Raw genomic sequence first — 21,613 nt, 5'->3', positions numbered from 1 at the left:
TTAATCAACTTATATTAAGCTGCCTAAACAGGATAAGACTTTCCATTACAGCAGAGTCACACAGTTGCAGAAATTTTACAAGTGAGATCAAACGAAGCAATAGTTAAACATGTGTGTCCATTTATTCCTAAACAATTCTATCGAGTGCCTAATTCTATTCCAGACACTGAGCTAAGTCATAAAGACGAATAAACAGTAGTCCCAGCAAATGTGGCCCGCCTACCCCCAGACCAAACACTGTCACTTAGGAGGTCTGCAAGTAAACGGCAGCTCCTGTTTGAATTACATGATTACACACATGGAAATAACATTTCTTCTGAGAAACTGTTTTTGTGCTCCTGGCAGGCAAAAGAACAGATAGACGCTGTATCTGGGCGGATATCTATCCATCTGGACCACTGTATCTGGTATGGCTGTACCGGTCATTAAAACATTGGAACATTTGCTTACAGATTAGTAAAAAAAGATATTGCCCGGATCATCCCCTCCTTGAGCCCTTTCTTTCTACCCCAGCAGCACGCGAACGCTGAAGATCCCTGCGTTCAGCCAGATCCCGCTGTCACTGGCCGTTTTCCAAGTTAGTCTTTTTGAAAAGCCTGGCCTCCAAGCATGGCCATTGGCTGCCCCCCGGGAATCAGCATGCCCCACCTCCCGCCCTGCGGGCCGCCCTCCGGTCACCGCGGGGGTCGGGAGGCAGCGCCCCAGGCGGGCTCACTGACACCATCTGTTCTGGTGATTAAACGCGAGTTATTTTCAGTCATCATCCCTGATTAAACCTCCGTACAGTGCGAGCTGCGTGAAGGCAGCACTTTGCCTTCTTTATTCTTGAATCCGTTCACAGCGCTTAGCTGTGTCCGCGCAGTGAGTCAAGTCAGTGAAGTGAAAGTAAAGGGTTAGAGGAAGGAGGAATGCGCTGAAAAGAACAAGGTATGCCTTGTAAGTCCTGTGAAAGCCTCTGTTTAAAATAATTACGACTTGCAAGGCGCGGTGGCTCCCGCCTGTAATCCCAGCCCTTTGGGAAGCCGAGGAGGGTGGATCACGAGATTAGGAGTTCGAGACCAGCCTGGCCAAGATGGTGAAACCCCGTCTCTACTAAAAATACAAAAATTAGCTGGGCCTGGTGGCGGAGGCCTGTAATCCCAGCTACTTAGAAGGCTGAGGCAGAGAACTGCTTGAACCCGGGAGGCAGAGGGTGCAGTGAGCCTAGATCGTGCCACTGCACTCCAGCCTGAGCTACAGAGCGACAATCTGTCTCAAATAATAAATAAATAAATAAACAAATAAAATAAAATAAAATAATTACGACTTTAGCCGGGCGCCGTGGCTCACGCCTGTAATCCCAATACTTTGGGAGACCGAGGCTGGTGGATCACTTGAGGTCAGGAGTTTGAGGCCAGCCTGGTCAACATGGCAAAACCCCGTCACTACTAAAAATACAAAAATTAGCTGGGTGTGGTGGTGGGCACCTGTAATCCCAGATAGTAGGGAGACTCAGGCAGGAGAATCACTTGAACCCAGAGGTAGAGGTTGCAGTGAGCAGAGATTGGGCCATTGCACTTCGTCCTGGGTGACAGAGCAAGACTCTGTCTTAAAAAAGAAACAACAACAACAAAAACTACCACTTTATATAGCCTATTTCAAATACCGAGCCACAGCAAAGCTATCTCTTGCCTTCTAGAAGAAGCTATTTCATGAAACTGTAATACTTCTTCCATCATGTCTGTCTGGTTTCCCTACTTTGTCAGGAAAGCCCAGCAGAGAGCAGGCCCAGCTGGTTCACGCCTTGGAGCTTTCAATGTGTGGGGTGACTAGGATAATTGGGGTAGTTTTGATAGCACCTAAAATATTGTATGGAACTTAATTTTTTAAAAAACATATTTCTTCTCTTACAAGTCTCCAGACTCTTTCAGGACAGAAAAGCTAGTTAGTTATTCCTAAGGGTCTAGTATCCTGTACCTGGAACCTAGCAAATGCTCAATTACTGTTTATGGAATAAATGACTGAATGAATGGCATGTCTCATGGGTTGAGATGATGCTCATTGGTTGTATACAGCACAATTCATAGTGGCTATTGCACTAAGTGAAAACATATCCAACCCGCATTTCTTTCGTTCTTCCAATTAGTTATTCAACAAATACTTATTGTTAGCTACTATGGGCTAGGAATATCAGGCACTGAATTATATAGAGATGAACAAAAGGAACATGATATATTTTACTGGAAACGGGTCTCTATCCAGAACCCAAGAGAAGGTTCAGGGATCTCCTGCAAGAAGGAACTGGGGGCAAGTCCTTAGACTAAAGTGAAAGCAAGTTTATTAGAGAAGTAAAGAAACAGAAGAATGGCTACTCCATAGACAAAACAGCACCACGGTTTGACCGTTGGTTATTTTTATGATTATTGCTTGATTATATGCCAAATAAGTGGTGTATTATTCATAAGTTTTCCGAGAAACAGGCAGGGATGTCCCTCTTTTAGATCATATAGGGTAACTTCCTGACGTTGCCATGGCCTTTGTAAACTGTCACGGTGGTGCTGGCGGGATTGTCTTTTAGCATGCTAATGTATTGTAATTAGCATGTAGTGAGCAGTGAGGGCAGCCAGATGTTATATTCATCGCCATGTTGGTTTTGGTGGGTTTGGTCAGCTTCTTTACCACATCCTGTTTTATCAGCAGGGCCCTTATGACCTGTGTCTTGTGTTACCAGTCCTGCCAACCTCTCATCCTGTGACTGAGAATGCCTAACCTCTTGGGAACGCAGCCCAGTAGGAGTCAGCCTCGTTTTACCCAGTCCCTATTCAAGATGTAGTCGCTCTGATTTGAATGCCTCTGACAGTTACATTCTAGCTGGCTCGCTCTGTCTCTCTTCCATTATTCCGAGCCCACCTCCACCTGCATTGCGTTCCCACCTCTCAGTCTGCAATAATAAAAGCTTTGGATGGTGATTTTTTTTAACCCTGAATATGCACCCATATTGCCCTTCAGACCTGCAGCTTCCTTATCTTTCTGTGGAGTCTAAATGGCTTTGTTTTTTCCCAGCGGCTGTTACAGTTTCCTGATCTCACCTGTAGTCTCAACAGCTTTGCTGTAACTTAGCCTCATCCTCTCATGGTCCTCCAGCTCCTGCTCCTTTCGTTGGACCATCTCTCTTCTACTCAGAGAAACATCAGTGTTTCAGAAATTAGTGAAAATTTCCCTCTCAAACTGACTTTTCTTTACAGTCTTAAGGGTTGGATTTTTCAGTTATTATTATTGATGGTAGTTGTATTTTATCTTATTTTCAGTTTTTTATGATGGGGTCTCCCTGTCTCCCAGGCTGGAGTACAGTGGCACAATCTTGGCTCACTGCAGCCTCGACCTCCTGGGCTCAAGCAATCCTCCCACCTCAGCCTCCTGAGTAGCTGGGACTACAGGAACATATCAGCACACCTGGCTAATTTTTGTATATATATATTTTTTTGTAGAGATCAGGTCTCACCATGTTGCCCAAGCTGATCTCAAATTCCTTAGCTCAAGTGATCCACCTGCCTCGGCCTTGCAAAGTGCTGGGATTACAGGTGTTACCCACCACACTTGGCCAGATCTTTCAGTTATTACTAGTCTTTGTTATTCTCTCCGGGAAAAAAAGTATTAGCCAAATTCATTCAGCTCTACCTGCCAGAGAATTAAATCTAATATGACATTAAAAATGACAAAGTGGGTCATAATCTAACTTGCTGTTAGTGCTTGCTTGTGGTGAATTCTCTAGCTTCCAAAGATATAATTTTTGTTAATCAGCCCCTCTTGGTTTTTCCCCTAATCCCCAGCCCATTCTCTCACTCCATCGCTACCTGATATGGGAACTTTTTCTTTCTTCTTTATTAGGGAGCATGATCCTCTGGTTCTGGAAATCTGACAGTCAGGTGGCAAACTCTGTGTGCCATTTCTCTAAGGAGGTCTACCTCCAAGTTCTCTGGCAGATGATAACCAAAATTTCAAAGTTCTGGAAGGAATTTCCTTTAAAGCTGCTATTTATGCAGCCTGTCACTTCCTGAGAACATTACAATGAAAGCTTTGAGTTGGAGTTTTCAGAGCTCAAGATATAACAAGCCTTTCTTCCTCTTTTAAGTTCAGATCAAATTGGGAACTAGACAGAGGAGTCAAACAGAGAATTAATAATACTACGGTAGAAACTCAGTGGAGAATGTGAATTTAGATCTGTGATGATGCAAAGGTCCTGCTAATATTTCACTCCAGAATTAGGCAGACTTCACTCCAGAAACAGTAGGCCTTTCTCAAATGGGCAGGCTGGCTCCTTATCACATGGCATAGGGCAAACCAGAATGAGCGGCTCTGAGGCTGGCATCTTAAGTGCTCAGCTGTCACCAGAAGACCGCTCAGATTCTCAGTGAAGAAGGGAAAAGGGTGCAGCCCAGCACAGAGTAGGACCCACCTCCTCCCAGAGAGCAGAAATGGTCCTAGTGCCTCTGTCCCCTTGGCCAGCTCCAGTGGCGATAGTGATCTCAGAGACTTCCAGCTGTTCTCTCTCTGCCAGCCTTTAGCTGGAAAGAGGGTTTGTCCCTGTATTACACTTTTTGTGGAGGACTTCACTTATGTGAATTTCATGTGACACAGCGCCTTTCTTATGAGTTCCTTATTCTGACTATGTTTGTACTCCAGTTTATTGCAGTTGCCACTCCAAAAGAAATACTAGATTTTTATGTTACTTGTGGGATAGGACGTGTACTTTTATTGGTATTTATCATTTTATTTGTCACAAATGATAAGATGTTATCTAAAATTACTGCACTTGTGTTTGAGTTTTGTATAAGTTTTGTGTGGCTGCTTAATTTTGTTCAGCTGCTGAGGAAACTTGAAAATGCTGATGAGAGATAAGCCTTAATTGAACTTCAGAAATACTTCAAGACTCTGGAAAATAGATATAAGGGATGATGAGTGATGTATCAAAATTTGGATAATTTTTAAAGGTCATTTTTTGAGCAGTGATGATCAAGTCTAGTCTGAATACAAGCTCTCATTTACTACAAATTACACCAAAGGCACTTTGGTTTTAAATTTGCCTTTGTAACTGTTGTAACGTCATAACTGTTGAAATTTGTCTCAGAATTTTCTGGAGGTTTTGTTTTTTATGGAGGGATACTTGTGAGGACACAACCTTTTCCTTAAAACACATGGATCAAATCACAAATGAAAGAGGGGACATTATTACCAACCTGTGGAATACAAAGTATTATAGAGGAATATTATGAGAAGTTGAGACATTATATGCCAACAAATTAGATAAGCTAGATGAAATGAACAAATTTCAAGAAAGAAACAACCTACCCAAACTGATTAAGAAGAAGTAGAAAATCTGAATATCCTATAATAAGTAAAGCAATTGGATTAGTAGTAATAATTTTTTTAAATGTTCCACAAAGAGGAGCCCAGGTTCAGAGGGCTTGATCTGTGAATTATGCTAAATATGTTTATAGGACACAAACTCTTCACCCCCTCCAAAAAAGGGGAAGAGGAGCCCTTCCCCACCCATTCTATGAGGCCAGTATGAGGCCTGGCACCAAAACTGAAGACTTCAAGGAAGGAAAATGACAGGCCGGTATACTTTTATAAATATAAATGTAAAAGTTCTCAACGAACTTTATTCAGCAACATATGAAAAGGATTATACATCATGACAAAGTGCGATTTATCCTAGGAATGCAAGTTCGATTAAACATATGAAACAGTAAATGTAATGACCATATTAATAGAATAAAGGACAAACTCCATAGGATCATCTCAGTAAATGCAGAAAAATCATTTGAGAAAATCTAGCATCGTATCTTGTTAAAAACAATGAATAAACTAGGAAAGAAGGGAACTTCTTCAACCTGATAAAGGGTATCTGTGGAAAACCCACTGCTAACCCCATGCTTAAAGGAGAAAGACTTGAAAACATTGCCTCTAAGATCAGGAATAAAACAAATATGTCCACTCTCACCACTTCTAGTCAACATAGTACTTGATGTTCTAATGAGAGCAATTAGGCAAGAAAAAGAAATAAAAGTGCCCCAGCTGGAAAAGAATAAATAACACTATTTCTATTTGTAGATGACTTTATCATGTATATAGAAAATTCTAAGGAATCCACAGAAAAATTTAAGAATTAATAAATGAACACACCAAATTGTAGGATACAAGATCAATACACACACAAAAAAATTATGTTTCTATGCATCAGAAATGAACAATCCAAAAATGAAACTGAGAGCACAATTCCATTTACAAGGAATCAAAATAAATAAAGTTGCACATCTACAACCATCTTATCTTCACAAAGCTGACAAAAGCCATGGGGACAGGACGTCCTATTCAATAAATTGTGCTGGGATAACTGGCTAGCCATATGCAGAAGTATGAAACTAGACCCTTCCCTTTTACTATATACAAAAATTAACTCAAGATAATTAAAAATTTAAATGAGAGATATAAATTATAAAAATTATAAAAATCATAGAAGAACACCTAGGGAGAGAGATCCAAGATGGCTGATAACTAGCAGCTCGGGATTGTAGCTCCCACTGAAAGCGCAAAGAAGGAGAGGACGCCACACCTTCACATGAATTCTCGTTGCTTACGCACCAGGAGATTCCCAGCGGAGGAGCCCCACGGGTCGCCAGCGCGACTCTTGTGACCGGCGAGGCGGTTTTGCCGGCGCCTCGGAGCGTCGGTTCTCGGTGCAGAGTTGGAAAAGCACCCTCAATCTTAACGCCGCTGATTTAGTCGGTGCAGTGGGTTGCTCAGATTTCGGCGCTGAGAATCAGTAAGTCGGACGTCCACTCAGAAACCCAATTACAAAGACGGTGATTATAAAGACTACAGATGGATGAATCTACAACGAAGGGAAGAAAACGGTCAAAAAAGGCTGAGAATACCCAAGATCAGAACGCCTCTTCCTCAGCAGGGGATCCCAATTCCTCATCAGCAACGAAACAAGGCTTGATGGAGAACGAGTGGGTTCCAATTACAGAAGCAGGCTTCAAAACGTGGATAATAAGAAACTTCAGTGAATTAAAAGAACTTGTTATAACACAATCTAAAGAAACTAAGAACTTTGAAAAAAGGTTTGACGAAATGTCAACAAGAATACAAAATTTAGAGAGGAAAATAAGTGAATTGATGGAGCTGAAAAACACAATAGGAGAACTACGTGAAGTATGCACAAGTTTTAACAGCCGAATTGATCAAGCAGAAGAAAGGATATCAGAGGTCGAAGATCAACTCATTGAAATAAAACAAGAAGACCAGACGAGAGAAAAAAGGATAAAAAGGAACGAGCAAAGTCTCCAAGAAATATGGGACTATGTGAAAAGACCTAATCTACGCTTGATAGGTGTACCTGAATGTGACGAAGAGAATGAATCCAAGCTGGAAAATACGCTTCAGGACATTATTCAGGAAAATTTTCCCAGCCTAGTAAGGCAGGATAATATTCAACTCCAGGTAATACAGAGAATACCACAGAGATATTCCTTAAGAAGAGCAACTCCAAGGCACATAATCGTCAGATTCACCAGGGTTGAAATGAAGGAGAAAATACTAAGGGCAGCCAGAGAGAAAGGTCAGGTTACCCACAAAGGGAAGCCTATCAGACTCACAGCAGATCTCTCAGCAGAAACCCTACAAGCCAGAAGAGAGTGGGGGCCAATATTCAACATCCTTAAAGAAAAGAACTTTCAACCCAGAATATCACATCCAGCCAAGCTAAGCTTCACATGCGAAGGAAAAATAAAGTTTTTTGTGAATAAGCAAGCACTCAGAGATTTCATCACCACCAGGCCTGCTTTGCAAGAGCTTCTGAAAGAACCACTACACATATGAAAGGAACAAACAGTATCAGCCTTTCTAAAAAAATTATCAAAAAGAGCATCAATATAATGAAGAATTTATATCAACTAATGGACAAAATAGCCAGCTAATGACAGTATTAAACTCACATATATTATTATTAATTCCAAATTTAAATTGACTAAATCCCCCAATCCAAAGACAGGCAATTTGAATAAAAAACTAAAACCTATCAGTATGCTGCATCCAGATCCATCTCACATTCAAGGATACACAAAGACTCTAAACAAGGGATGGAGAAAGATTTACCAACCAAACAGAGAGCTAAAATAAATAAATAAAAAATAGAAGTTACAATTAAGCAACAAAGATCAAAAGAAGCAAAGAAGGACATTACATAATGAAAAAAGGATCAATGCAACAACAAGAAGAGCTAAAGATCCTAAATATATACGCACCCAATACAGGAATACCTAGACATACAGGACTTATAAAGAGACTTAGACTCCCACATAATAATAGTGGGAGACTTCAACATTAATATTAGACAGATCAATGAGACAGAAAATTAACAACGATATTCAGGTCTTGAACTCAGATCTGGAACAAGTAAATGTAATTAACATTTATAGAACTCTCCACTTTAAATATACAAAATATACACTCTCATCAGTACCACATCATATCAATTTAGAGGTTTAGATGAAATCTTCGTTGGCTCCTTGTTTGTTGTTCTCTTCCCTCATTTTCTTTCATGTCACCATTATTGAGGACAATTGTAGGCATACCCATATTTGGACTGCATTCTAGCCTGGGCAATGGAGCAATACCCCCATCCTCTCTCCCTCTTCCTCTTTCTCTTTCTTCCTCTTCTTTATAAAAAAAAAAAAAAAAAAGAAGAAGAACACCTAGGAAATAACATCATTTAACATCAGCTTGGCAAAAAGTGTTTGGCTGAGTGCCCAAAAGCAACTGAAACAAAACCAAAACTTGACAAATGGGACCTAATTAAACTAAAGAGCTCCTGCACAGCAAAATAAACAATCAATAGAGTAAACAGATAACCTACAGGATGGGAGAAAATATTCACTAACTATGCATCCAACAAAGATCTAATATCTAGAATTTATAAGGAACTTCAATCAAGAAGCAAAAACAAGTAGCCCCGTTAAAAATGGGCAAGGAATATGAAGAAACACTTTTCAAAAGAAGATATACAAGTGACCAACAAACATTAAAAAATGCTCCACATCACTAATTATCAGAGAAATACAAATCAAAACCACAATGAGATTCTACCCTATACCAGTTAGAATGGGTATCATTAAAAAGTCAAAAACAACAGATGCTGGTGAGGCTGCAGGAAACACTTATACACCATTGCTGGAAATGTAAATTTGTTCAGCCACTGTGAAAAGTAGTTTGGAGATTTCTCAAAGAACTTAAAGTGACCATTTGATGCAGCAATCAATCCCATAACTGGGTATATATCCAAAGGAAAACAGATCATTATATCCAAAGAAAAATAGATCACTATACCATTATATAATCCCCTAACTGTGTATATATCCAAAGGAAAATAGATCATTATACCATTATATAATCCCATAACTGGGTATATATCCAAAGGAAAATAGATAATTATACCAAACAAATGTCCATCACTGCACAATTTACAATAGCAAAGACAATCTAAGTGCACATCAAGGGTGGATTGGATAAAGAAAATGTGGTACATATACACTGTGGAATTCTATACAGCCATAAAAAGTGAAATCATGTCCTTGGCAGCAACGTGGATAGACATGGAGGCCAAAATCCTTAGCAAATTAATGCAGAAACAGAAAGCCAAATACCACATATTCTCATTTATATGTGGGAGCTAACCACTAAGCACACATGAATATAAACATAGGAACAACAGGCACTGTGGACTACTACAGAGGGAACAGAGGGAGGGGCATGGGTAGAAAAACTTCCATGGGTATGTAACCAACCTGTACATGTACCTCCTGTATCTAACTTAAAGTTCAAATTTAAAATAAATAAATAAATAGAATATTTAGGAATAAATCTAATAAAAGAGTGTACACTAAAAAATACAAAATTCTATTAAAATAACTAAATAAATGGAAATATTAAAAGAACAAAATTAATGGAAAGGCATTCCACGTTCCTGTTCCATGTTCATGGATTGGAATAGAGTTAAGATGACAATAATCCCAAATTGATCTAGAGATTTGTTGCAATCTCTATCAAAATCGCAGCTAGCTCTTTTTTTTTTTAACAGAAATTGGCAAGCTGCTCTTAAAATTCAGATAGAAATGCAAAAGACCCAGAATAATTAAAACCATCTTTAAAAAGAAGGAAAAAGATATGAGAAGGACTCAAACTTCTGACTTCAAAACTTAATATAAGCAATGTAATTAAGACAGTGTGGTATTGAAATCAGAATAGACATACAGGTCAATGGAATATCATTTAGTGTGTCCCAGAAATAAACACATGCATATATGGTCTAATTTTTTTAAAAATCGGGAAAGAGATACCTTTTTCAAGCAAATGATGTGTGACAACTGGATATTCATTCGCATGCGAAATAATGATGATGGGCTCTTACATCACACTATATATAAAAATTATCTCAAAATGGATCATCAACCTCTGAGCTAAAACTATAAATCTCTTACAATGAAACACAGGAATAAATCTTTGTGACCTTTGATTTAGCATAGCTTCTTAGCTATGACACCAAAAGCACCAGCTGCAAAAGAAGAAAATAGATAAAAAGACTTCATCAAAATTTTAAACCCAATTTCTTCAAAGAACACAAGAAAGTGAGAAGACAACCCTCAAAATAGAAGACACATACCAACAAATGGCTAGAATTTGGAAAAACATTGAATTGCTGGTGGGAATGTAAACATTATGAGGCCATTTGTAAAAACACTTTGGCAGTTTAAGAAAAGTTAAGCAGAGTTGCCATATAACCTAGCAACTCCACTCCTAGGTATGTACCCAAAGTAATTGAAAACATATGTCCAAAGAAAAACATACGCATGAAAATTTACAGCAGCATTATCCACTATAGCAAAAACAAAACAAAACAAAACAAAAAACAAAGACCACCTAAATGTCTATTGACTGACAAATAGGTAATATTAAATGTGATATTTCTTTACAGTGTATTTTGAGCAATAAAAAATGAATGAAATATTGGCACTCACTGTAAAGTAGATGGACCTCAAAACACTATACTAATGGAAAGAAGCCAGACATAATGTACTACATATTATATGATTCATCTATATGAATATTATGAAATGTCCAGAACAAGTAAATTTGTAAATATAAAAAGAAGACTAGTGGTTGCCAGGGACTGGGGAAAGGAACAGCAGGTGGTAGAAATGGAAAGGGTAAGTGGCTGACAATGAGTATGGAGTTTGTTTTGAGGGTGATAAAAATGTTCTGAAATTAGATAATGATTGCACAATTCTGTGACTATGCTAAAAAAAATACTGAAGAAAAGATTAAAAACAAGCTAAATACATGGAGAACTGGCCGGGCATGATGACTCACGCTTATAATCCCAAGGCCGAGGTGGGCGGATTACCTGAGACAGAGAGTTCGAGACCAGCCTGGCCAAGATGGCGAAAGCCAGTCTCTACTAAAAATACAAAAATTAGCTGGATATGGTGGCAGGTACCTGTAATCCAAGCTACTCAGGAGGCCGAGACATGAGAATCGCTTGAACCTGGCAGGTAGAGGTTTGCAGTGGGCTGAGGTCATACCACTGCACTCCAGCCTCGGCAACAGTGTAAGATCCCATCTCTAAATAAATAAATAAATAAAATGGAGAACTATTCCATATTCATGGATAAGAAGACAGTATTGTCAATCTTCCCACCTTGATCCGTACATTCAGTGCGATTCTAATAAAAATCCCAGCAAATTATTTTGTGGATTTTTATAAACTGATTCTAAAGTTTATAGGAAGAAGCAAATACTCAGAATAGCCAACACAAAATTGAAGTAGAAGAACAAAATTGGTGGACTAACACTATATGAGTAAACAAGACAGTGTGATGTTGGCAAAATAATAGAAATATAGATCAGTGGAATAGAATAGAGTGCAGAAATAGACCCACATAGCCAAAAAACATTTTGCAAAAGAAAATATACAAATGGCAAATAAGCATATGAAAAGATATTTAATGTCATACGTCATTAGAGAATTGCAAACAAAAACAATAATAAGGTACTACCACATACCTATTAGAAAGGCCAGCACCAACACCACATGCTGGCAAGAATGCAGAGCAATTGAAACTCGTATTCATTAATGATGGGAATGCAAAAATGGTAGCCACATTGGAAGACAGGTATTTTCTTACAAAACAAACATATTCTTACTTTACCATCCAGCAACTGGCCTCCTTGGTACTTTCCCAGAGTTGAAATCTTACATTCGCATAAAACCCTGCGCATGAATGTTTATGGTAGCTTTTTTCATAATTACCAAAATTTGAAAGCAACCAAGATGTCTTTCAGTAGGTAAATGGAAAAACAACCTGTGACACCTCTACGCAATGGAATTGTATAAAGCGCTAATAAGAAATGAGCTATCAAACCATGCAAAGACATGGAGGTACTTTAAATGCATACTACTAAGCGAAAGAAGCCCATCAGAAAAGGCAACATATGTTATGATTCTGACTACATGACATTATGCAATAGGTAAAACAGTGAAATTAGGATCAGTGGTTGTCAGGTGTTGGAAAGAGGGAGGGATGAATATATGGAGCATGGAGGATTTATATGACCATGAAACTACTCTGTTGGATACTATAATTGTGAACACACACCATTTCACATTTGTCAAAATCCATAGAATGTACAGCAAGAGTGAACCCAAATGTAAACTGTGGACCTTGGATGATAATGTGTGTCAATGTAGGTTCATTGGTTGTATAAATGAACACTCTGGGTTTTGATAGTGGAGGGGGCCGTATGTATCTTGGAAGCAAGATGTATGTATGAAACCTCTTATCATCTGCTCAATTTTGTCCTGAACCTAAAACTGCTTTAAAAAATAAAGTCTACATTTATTAAATGTACATTTATTTAAAAAAATGTCAGTTTCAAGTCTCTTAGAGCTAACCAAACAAAATATTATCAGAACCTAGTGCAATATTTGGAACAATTCAGATTCATAGTTGTTTTCAAACTCATAGCAGAAACTCGAGGTCACAGGTAGACAGAGGGGACCTTTTAGTGTTAGCCTATCTAGTTTGACAATCATTGTATGGCAGTTATCTGAGCCTGTGACCTATAACCATAATGTCAATTGAGATAAATGTTTACTGTGAGGAGGTTAATTAGGATACTGTGTTTGATATGTGGCAGGTGGGGGTTGGAAATCACCTATACAAGTCTCCTCTCTCAGAAAAGGACTCTTGAGATCTTAGTACTTTATTACTAAAGTTAGAAAGCTACAGGTTGGCAGATTCCGTTTCTAGTGACTATAGTTTAGTGAGCTTATTGGTTTTGATTTCTCACTAGGATAATAAGAACTATTAATTTCCATTTCTTTTTTGAATCCCTCTTTTTTTCTGTCACTAAAGAGGTGATTTGAGTGTGGGCTCTGTTTATTGTATAATTTTCATACTCTTCTATGTGGACATGTCAAGCCCATGCCTCCGTGACTCATGCCACTGTCTAGTGCTGTGGAACTGCTTAGGCCTATCAAACCTGCCTCACAATCAAGATTTCTTTCTCTGTTTCAACTTAAGAATTGTCTTCAGCAAATACCTGAATTGAAACTGCTTCTAATATTTCTGAGAGATAATGGTCTTTTTTTCTACCTGAGGTTTGCTGAACCTCTAGCATCTGAGAGGTCAATGTCTTTATCAGTTTTAGAAAATTCTTGAGCTTTGTCTCCTCAAATACTGCTCCTCTCTTTCCTCTCTCTTTCAGGGACTGTAGTTAATCATTTGTTAGACATTTTTTACTGTGTTTTTGAGGTCTGTTATGTTCTTTTCCTTTTTCTCTGCCCTTCGGTTTGGATATTTTCTGTAGACCTGTCTTCCAGTTCATGAATCCCGACTTCTGCTGTACTCAGACTGCTGTTAAGCACACCCAAGAGTTCTTATTTCCAGTTATTGAAATTTTTGGTTTTAGAATATTTGTCCAATTTTTTTTTACAGAGTCCATTTCTATACTGAAGTAAATTACCCCTTTCATCTTTGTCCATCTTTTCTTCTATTTTCTTAAAACTATTAATTATAGTGATTTAAAGTCCTGGCCAATTCTCATATCTAGATCTGTTTCTATGAACATTTTTCTCTTAGTGTTTATTCATTTGGATTTGATCTTTTGCATGGCTCATAATTATTTTATATTGGATCCCAGATATTGTATAAGAAAAAATTGTAGACTCTGGATAATGTTATCTATCCCCAAAGAGTTTCTACTTTCTACTTCTGGAAAGCAGAAAGAATAGTGGCAGACAACTTTGATTTTGTAAGGCTTGATTTTAGGCTTTGTTAAGTCTGTTTTATTTCAGTATTATATTGCCCTTACTCCAAGGATGTGCTGAGATCTCAACTGAAAGCCCTGGGTATCTATGTACCTTATCAAGGCTTCAAGTCTGCCTTCTGTTAAATGCTGAAATCTTCACTTACCTCATTAAGTAAGGTTAAAAAAAAAAAAAAAAGAAAGAAAATAGGGATTCGAAAAAGAAATGGAAATTAGTAGATTCTTATTATCCTAATGAGAAATCAAAATCAATAAGCTCACTAAATGATACTCACTAGAAATGGAATCTGCCAACCTGTAGCTTTCTAACTTTAGTAATGAAGTCCCAAGATCTCAAGTGTCTTTTCCTGAGAGAGGAGACTTGTATACGTGATTTCCAACCCCCACCTGCCATATATCAAACACTCTAAACTGCTATTTTCGGATTTTTATTTTTACTTTTTTGGCATTTTGCTTTGTGCATGCTGAGTATAGGAACTTACGTCACTATCACGACAGCAATTTGCATAGCTTATTGAACTCCTTCTCTGTAATTCCCCCCTCTTGAAGTTTGCTCTCAATTGGAGGCACTTTGGTATTCCTCAACTTTGGCCTTTGATATGATTAGGCTTTGTCTTCCCACCCAAATCTTATGTTGAATTGTAATTCCCACTGCTGGGGGAGGGACCTGCTATTAGGTGATTGGCTCATGGGAGTGGATTTCCTCCATGCTGTTCTCATAATAGTGAGAGTGAGTTCTCATGAGATCTGATGGTTTAAGAATGTGTGGCAGTTCCCTCCTCGCTCTCTCTCTTTCTCTGCCATGGTAAAATGTGCTTGCTTCCCGTTCACCTTGCACAGTGCCTGTAAGTTTCCTGAGGCCTCCCAGTCATATTTCCTGTTAAACCCGAAGAACTGTGAGTCAGTTAAATCTCTTCATAAATTATCCAGTCTCAGGTAGTTCTTTATGGCAGTATGAGAACAGACTAATACAGCCTTTTATTCCTCAGCCCAGAAAAACTGCTTTTTTTTTTTTTTTTTGCTTTTATTATCTGGCACTTAGGTTTGAGCAGTCCCTCAAGAGAAATATTCCAGGGTGAACACTGAGTTCGCCTCATGTGTCTTCCCTCCAGGATCATAGCTTTAAGTTCTGCCTGCTTTAGTTACTCTTCAATGCCTCCAAAGAATTATAGATATAGATATACAGATACTCCTAGGCTTATGATGGAGTTATATCTCAATAAACATATTCTAAGTTGCAAATATTGAAAATAAGCCTATCCTAAGTTGAAAATAAGTCAAAAATGTGCTTAATACACCTAACCTACCAAACGTCATAGCTCAGCTTATCCTATTTTAAATGTGCTCAGAACACTTACATCAGCCTACAGTTGGGCAAAATTATTTAATGCAAAGCCTATTTTTTAATAAAGTATTGATTATGTAATTTGTTAAATACTGTACTGAAAATGAAAAGTAGAGTGGTCGTATGGGTATTCGAAGTACAGTTCCTACTGAACGTTTATCACTTTCACACCATCATGAAGTCAAAAAAATTTAAGTCAAACTCTTGTAAGTTGGGTACCATCTGTATATGTATACAGTCATGCATCACTTACAGGGATGCATCCTGAGAAATGCATCATTAGACAATTTTGTTGTTATATGAACATTCAAAATATATTTATACAAACCAAGATGGTGTGGCCTATTACACACCCAGCCTATTGCTCCTCAGGCACAAACCTGTGCAGTATGGTACTGTACTAAATATTGCTGGCAATTTTAACCCAATGATAGGTATTTGTATATCTAAACATGGAAAAGGTAGAGCAAAAATATGATATTATAGTCTTATGTGACCATCAGTTGTATATGCAGTCTGTCATTGATCAAAACTTTGTTATGCGGTACATGACTATAGATATACATATAAATATATATACATATGTAAATTTATATATAATAATATGTAAATATTTGTATATATTTTATTCCAGTTTTCCCCTGAAGTGGGATGTTTAGTTTGATATATACTACTCCATCTTGGCTGGAGTTGGAGGTCTCAGTACTTCATAGCTTTTGGGTTTGCAGTAACTTCGCTGAACTGTTTATCTGCCACACTACAAAAGATGGCATATTCTCTTTAAGTGATGGAGCCCCATTGCTTTTAATCTATGTATTAGATAAAATCTGCCACATGTCTATGTGCAAGACCAAAGTCTGAGTCTCTAAAATCTAAGGCCATAATCAAAACTAAGGAGTTTATAAATCTAGAGTCATATAACGGGGATGCCTCTTCAGCTTGCATTTGGATAAACCGCCATGAACCCAAGTGCGTAGCCCTACCATTCAAGGACATTGTATATGGTTCTGCATGCTTCAGCAGGTCAGTTGATGTTTAGATAGGCTAAATGGTGGAATGGGACCCTTTAGTGTTGTGTGATGTGGTGGCCTTGATGCTACAAGTTTATTGTTGCTGTTGTTAATATATCTGAATTCCTTTGTTGGGATAAAAAAAACTAGGGCTGAGGCAACTGATCTGGCATTGCGTACCTTTGCCTGACATGAAATTCACCAGGACCTCTGGGAGAATGCCTTTAGTTAAGCAATAGGATTAGAAGCCTGATAGCAGAAAATTAGGAGGTAAAGAATGATTGAGAAGTCAGAAAGTGTAGACATCAAATGAATACAATATATTGAAACAATTTGGATGTGAAGGGAAGTGAGAGATACGGTATCAGGTAGAGAGGGAAGGACTTCATTTTAGGGATGAAGAGATTTAAGCATGTTTGTGGGCTGGGGATGAAGCTAATGGAAAAGGAGAGGAAGAAGATACAAAAACCAGAAGAGATAGTTAAGAATTTTCTGGTAGAGGTGGTTAGATAAACAGCCCAGATAAGACAGATTGGACAAAGATAAGGAGAGGTAAAGATAAAGGTTAAGTTAGGAGACCTAAAGAATGGGCCAGGCGTGGTGGCTCATGCAGGTAATCCCAGAACTTCAGGAGTCCAAGGTGGGTAGGTCACTTGAGGTCAACAGTTTGAGACCAGCCTGGTCAACATGGCAAACCCCCATCTCTACTAAAAATGTGAAAATTGGCCAATCATGGTGGCAGGTACCTGTAATCCCAGCTACTTGGGAGATTGAGGCAGGAGAATCCCTTGAACCCTGGAGGCAGAGGTTGCAGTGAGCCGAGATCGTGCCACTGCACTCCAGACTAGGTGACAGAGTGAGACTTCCTCTCAAAAATAAATAAATAAATAAAATAAAAATGAAAGAAAGAATGATGAGATACCTGAAAATTCCATTTTCTGGAGGCAGCTGGAATCATGATAGGAAGGACCGTCTAAAAATATAGCAAAGAAGTAGAATTAATGACTGGATGAAATGATTGAGAGAGAAATGTCTCTGACAACTTCCAGGTTGGGGATTGAGCAGCTGGGTAGATAGGGCTGGGGTTAAAACACAGAACTGAGCAACAGATTTGGAAGGAAGGATGACTTGGGATTAAATCAGTTTTGTTCACATTCAGTCAATTAACAATAATAGCTTTTGCCTATGAATCTTGAGATCCACAGTGCCCAACTGCAAAGTTAAACCTTGCTCCCCCTCCCTTGCTGGCTTCATGCTATGTGCAATAGTGTTGCAGAAGCCTTTTGCTTTGCTGGATGCAAAAACAAACTAGTCTCTGTTCTTCAAAGACATATGTAGGATATAAGAAACGGATTTTCAGAGTGAATATTTAATGCATAATTTATTTAACCTATAATCTTAAAAAAAAAAAAAAGGTTAAAACACTTTCTTCGTTTATGGTGGATACCAAGCTATATGGGCTTTGCTGTGAACTTCGTGCAATCGGACAGTCTCAACTGAAAGGAAAATTTAGGCTGCTCAGGAGAAAGTTTTTACAATTGAAAAAATAAAGGAAAAATTGAAAGGAAAATATTTTGGGAAAGAGAGAGAAACGGAGCGGAGGGAAAGAGGCTAGTCGACAACCTGCAGTAGTGATTCTGAGGAACTAATAGAGGAAAAACTGGATAAATTTTTAAAGGATGACTGATGGAGGGCGCGGGAGGAGGATGAAATCGGGGAAAATATTGAGAGAGACAGAAAGAAAAAGAAACTTCTTTGAGGTTGGAAATAGAGGGAAACTAACGTTGGAGCGGATAGAAAGGAAGAAACGGAGTGGGATCTGGGAATGAGGCAGTGGGTGGAGAGAGACGACAGATGATGGAGGGCGGCGGAGCGTGTCTGTGGGAGAGGGACCAAAGGAATCTGGGCGGAGCAGGTGGCAGAGGCAGCCGCGGAGGAGGCCCGGGGAACTGACGGGGATGCCCAGCCGGGCCGGGAGGATGCGTCCTGGCAGTCCCGGAAGACTCTAGGAAAACAAGCAGGGGCCGCAGCTAGGACGTGGGTGGCCAGGCCCGGGAAATCCATGAAGGGGACCTACAGCGGGTCCTGCTGCCGTCGCCGAGGCGACGTTGGCTGCTGCTGCCGTTCCCGCCCGGCTCACTGCGCGCCTTACGGGTCCGGGGACGCGGCGCGAACCCCTCAGTCCCCACGGCAGCCCCCGAGCCGGGAAAGACGGCGCCTGGAGCCAGCCGGGAGCTGGGCAGCAGCGGCTGAGGAGGAAGAAGCAGCCGCGGCGGCCGCACCCTGGATGAGGTGAGAGCCTGGCCAGCTCCTGCGGCTGGAGCCCGGGGCGCTGAGGACCGCGATGGGGGTGGCCACGCGCCGTGCGCTGGGCAGGAGGACCGCGCCCAGGGCTGGGCCCGGGGCTGGAGAGCCGACGCCGGAGAGGGCTTGGCGCTGAGTGGCTGCTGCTTGGAGAAAGGTAGGGAAGGGGCAGTGTTGAGTTGCCCAGAAATAAAGGTGTGCCCCTGGAGAGGCTAAAGCTTGGGAAGCTCGATCTCTGTCTAAGAGCCTTGCTTGAGGCGTAGACATTTGCTGTGTTGGTGGAGGTGAGATTGCAGGCTGCGTCTGTTAGGTTAAGCCAAGGAGAGAGGAACACATGACTCAGAAGGCTGTGCCAGGATGGAAGCATCAGAGATGGTCATGGAAGATGAGGGATCGGGAAGTGCGCGCGGACGAAAGCACGCACTGCATTCTCTTATACCTCTTATTTTTAGGGTTACTTCTCATAGGTACAGATGGCAGGGTGGGGCTGGTGGTGATTCCCTCTTCCTAGGCTACCTCTCTTTCCCTGCAGAGCTGGAGTGATGCCCGATTGCTGGATGAGGCTGTGCATGACAGGCTCCTAAATTCAATCCTTTCCTTTGCTTTGGCCTGGAAGACCAAACAGATCAGGCTCGGTTTTCTTCAGGTAGCAGCAGTAGGATAAAATTTGTCACACATACGACTTTAGGAGAAGGGATAGACTGTGCTGCAGCCTTTTTAGAAATAAACGTGTCCTCATCACAGCATTTTTAGCTTTTTATTTCATGGGAAGGTAGTACTCACAAATCAAGCTACTAGGCAATAGTGGTTCCAGTCTGAGCTAACTGGAGTCTATAAAAAGTTACCTATTTCTCTAGGCCTCAGTTAGTTTCCTATGCATGAAAGTGGAATTTGGATTAAAAGAGTACTAAATATAAAACTAAATAATCATTGGATCTGTATTCTATGTTCAGGATAGCTATATTTGTGACCTATGAAATTTAGCGTATTCACTGACAATTTTATTTTTTCATAACACTATCCACTGTTTATGTCAGAAGACATACAGATGTTCAGTTAATAGTGCTTAAATTACATGTCTTCTAAGAAACCCATAATAGATTACTGCACCTAAGAAATAATTAAGCAAAAAGTATTCATTGTTTGATTTTTTTATAAGGTGAAAGTTTTATTACTTTATACAAATTACTTTTATAGACATAATTACTTTTTTAAATGTATATCTATGGGATGTTAATTATTTTATAAAATACTTCAAAATTTTATTTAAAGCTTGGAACAAAAAAATTAACCAGAATGTGTGTTTATAATTCCAAGACTGCTTAATCACTTACATACACTGGGTGAATTCTTTTCATCTGGAAAGAAGTATTTATCCTGCAGAATTTAAAATAATGACTTCTTATCACAAAAGTATGATTTTTTTTCACTATCTTTGGTTACAAAAAAGTTTGTAGGGTTAGAATTCAATCTTCTAAATTGGGGTTTAATTGTGAAAATAGATAGCAAACGTTCATGGTTTCCTTCATAGCTACTCATCTGACAAACCAAATCTGCGTTCATCTTTGTTGATGTAATGATAAGTCTTGAAAAACTTTCTAAATATTTCACAATTCCCAAATGAAACAGTTGCGGCAATTGACTAGTGCTACTTCACCCTTCATTTAAAAATTTATTCCTCAGTTTAGCACACTTTAAAAAAATATAACAACTTTAGCTATAGTGTTAGAGGTTTAATGAGTGTTAGAGTATTACAGGTTATAGTTGAGGAGCTGTGTCTTTGGTATGATTCTCTAACTCTCAATCAACTGAAAAACGTAAGAAAGGAGCTCTGCACATTATCCAAATTCAATTTAGTTCAGTATTATTTATTGGGCAATGATGGTGGAGGCCAGTACAAACTGGATACAAAACTACCCTCAGATAGCTCAGAATCTATAGTTCTAGAACATGCTTCAATAGTGCAGCATGAAGTAAGTGCTGTAACAGAAAGGTGAGCTGTGGATCTCTCTCTCTCTCTCTCTCTCTCTCTCTCTCTCTCTTTCTCTGGGTCTGTCTGTCTCTCTCTCTCTAAGGAAAGCTGACTTCCCTAACAGGCCACAGAAGGTGGCATTATCTTGGAAAATATGTCAAAATCTTGTCTTTAACTTGTTAAGTCTGTTTCTTTTCTTTCTTTCTCTCTCTCTCTTTTTTTTTTTTTTTTTTTTGAGGCGGAGTTTCACTCTTGTTACCCAGGCTGGAGTGCAATGGCACGATCTCGGCTCACCGCAACCTCCACCTCCTGGGTTCAGGCAATTCTCCTGCCTCAGCCTCCTGAGTAGCTGGGATTACAGGCACGCGCCACCATGCCCAGCTAATTTTGTGTATTTTTCTAGTAGAGACGGGGTTTCACTATGTTGACCAGGATGGTCTCGATCTCTCGACCTTGTGATCCACCCGCCTCGGCCTCCCAAAGTGCTGGGATTACAGGCGTGAGCAACCGCGCCCGGCCTGTGTTTCTTTTCTTTCTTTTATTTTTTAGAGATGGAGTCTCACTGTGTTGCCTAGGTTGGAGTACAGCGGTGCCATCAATCATAGCTTCCTGCAG

At 39.6% G+C, this 21,613-nt stretch overlaps 1 protein-coding gene and 1 long non-coding RNA gene across 6 annotated transcripts in view; one reads left to right on the top strand and one right to left on the bottom strand.

Moving 5' to 3' along the window:
* Positions 1-17,650: 17,650 nt before the first annotated feature.
* LOC141580308 (uncharacterized) overlaps positions 17,651-21,613 on the bottom strand; it is a 26,665-nt gene continuing 22,702 nt past the window's right edge. The window contains exon 4 of the long non-coding RNA XR_012512501.1: positions 17,651-17,695. This is a non-coding gene — a long non-coding RNA (uncharacterized LOC141580308). The remainder of the gene's footprint in view (positions 17,696-21,613) is intronic.
* PDE4DIP (myomegalin) overlaps positions 18,655-21,613 on the top strand; it is a 222,259-nt gene continuing 219,300 nt past the window's right edge. For 3 of the 5 annotated variants that reach the window (XM_039460976.2, XM_039460975.2, XM_074381175.1), the window contains exon 1: positions 18,655-19,014. In XM_039460976.2, the coding sequence (XP_039316910.1) occupies positions 18,785-19,014 (230 nt within the window). In that variant the 5' untranslated portion in view covers positions 18,655-18,784. The remainder of the gene's footprint in view (positions 19,015-21,613) is intronic. The other 2 variants (XM_039460973.2, XM_039460972.2) reach the window with 1 other exon arrangement.

Source organism: Saimiri boliviensis, chromosome 11 (assembly GCF_048565385.1).
Source record: "Saimiri boliviensis isolate mSaiBol1 chromosome 11, mSaiBol1.pri, whole genome shotgun sequence".
Lineage (NCBI taxonomy): Eukaryota > Metazoa > Chordata > Mammalia > Primates > Cebidae > Saimiri > Saimiri boliviensis.
The sequence above is the reverse complement of the archived record's forward strand: the minus strand, read 5'-3'. Positions and strand labels throughout refer to the sequence as shown.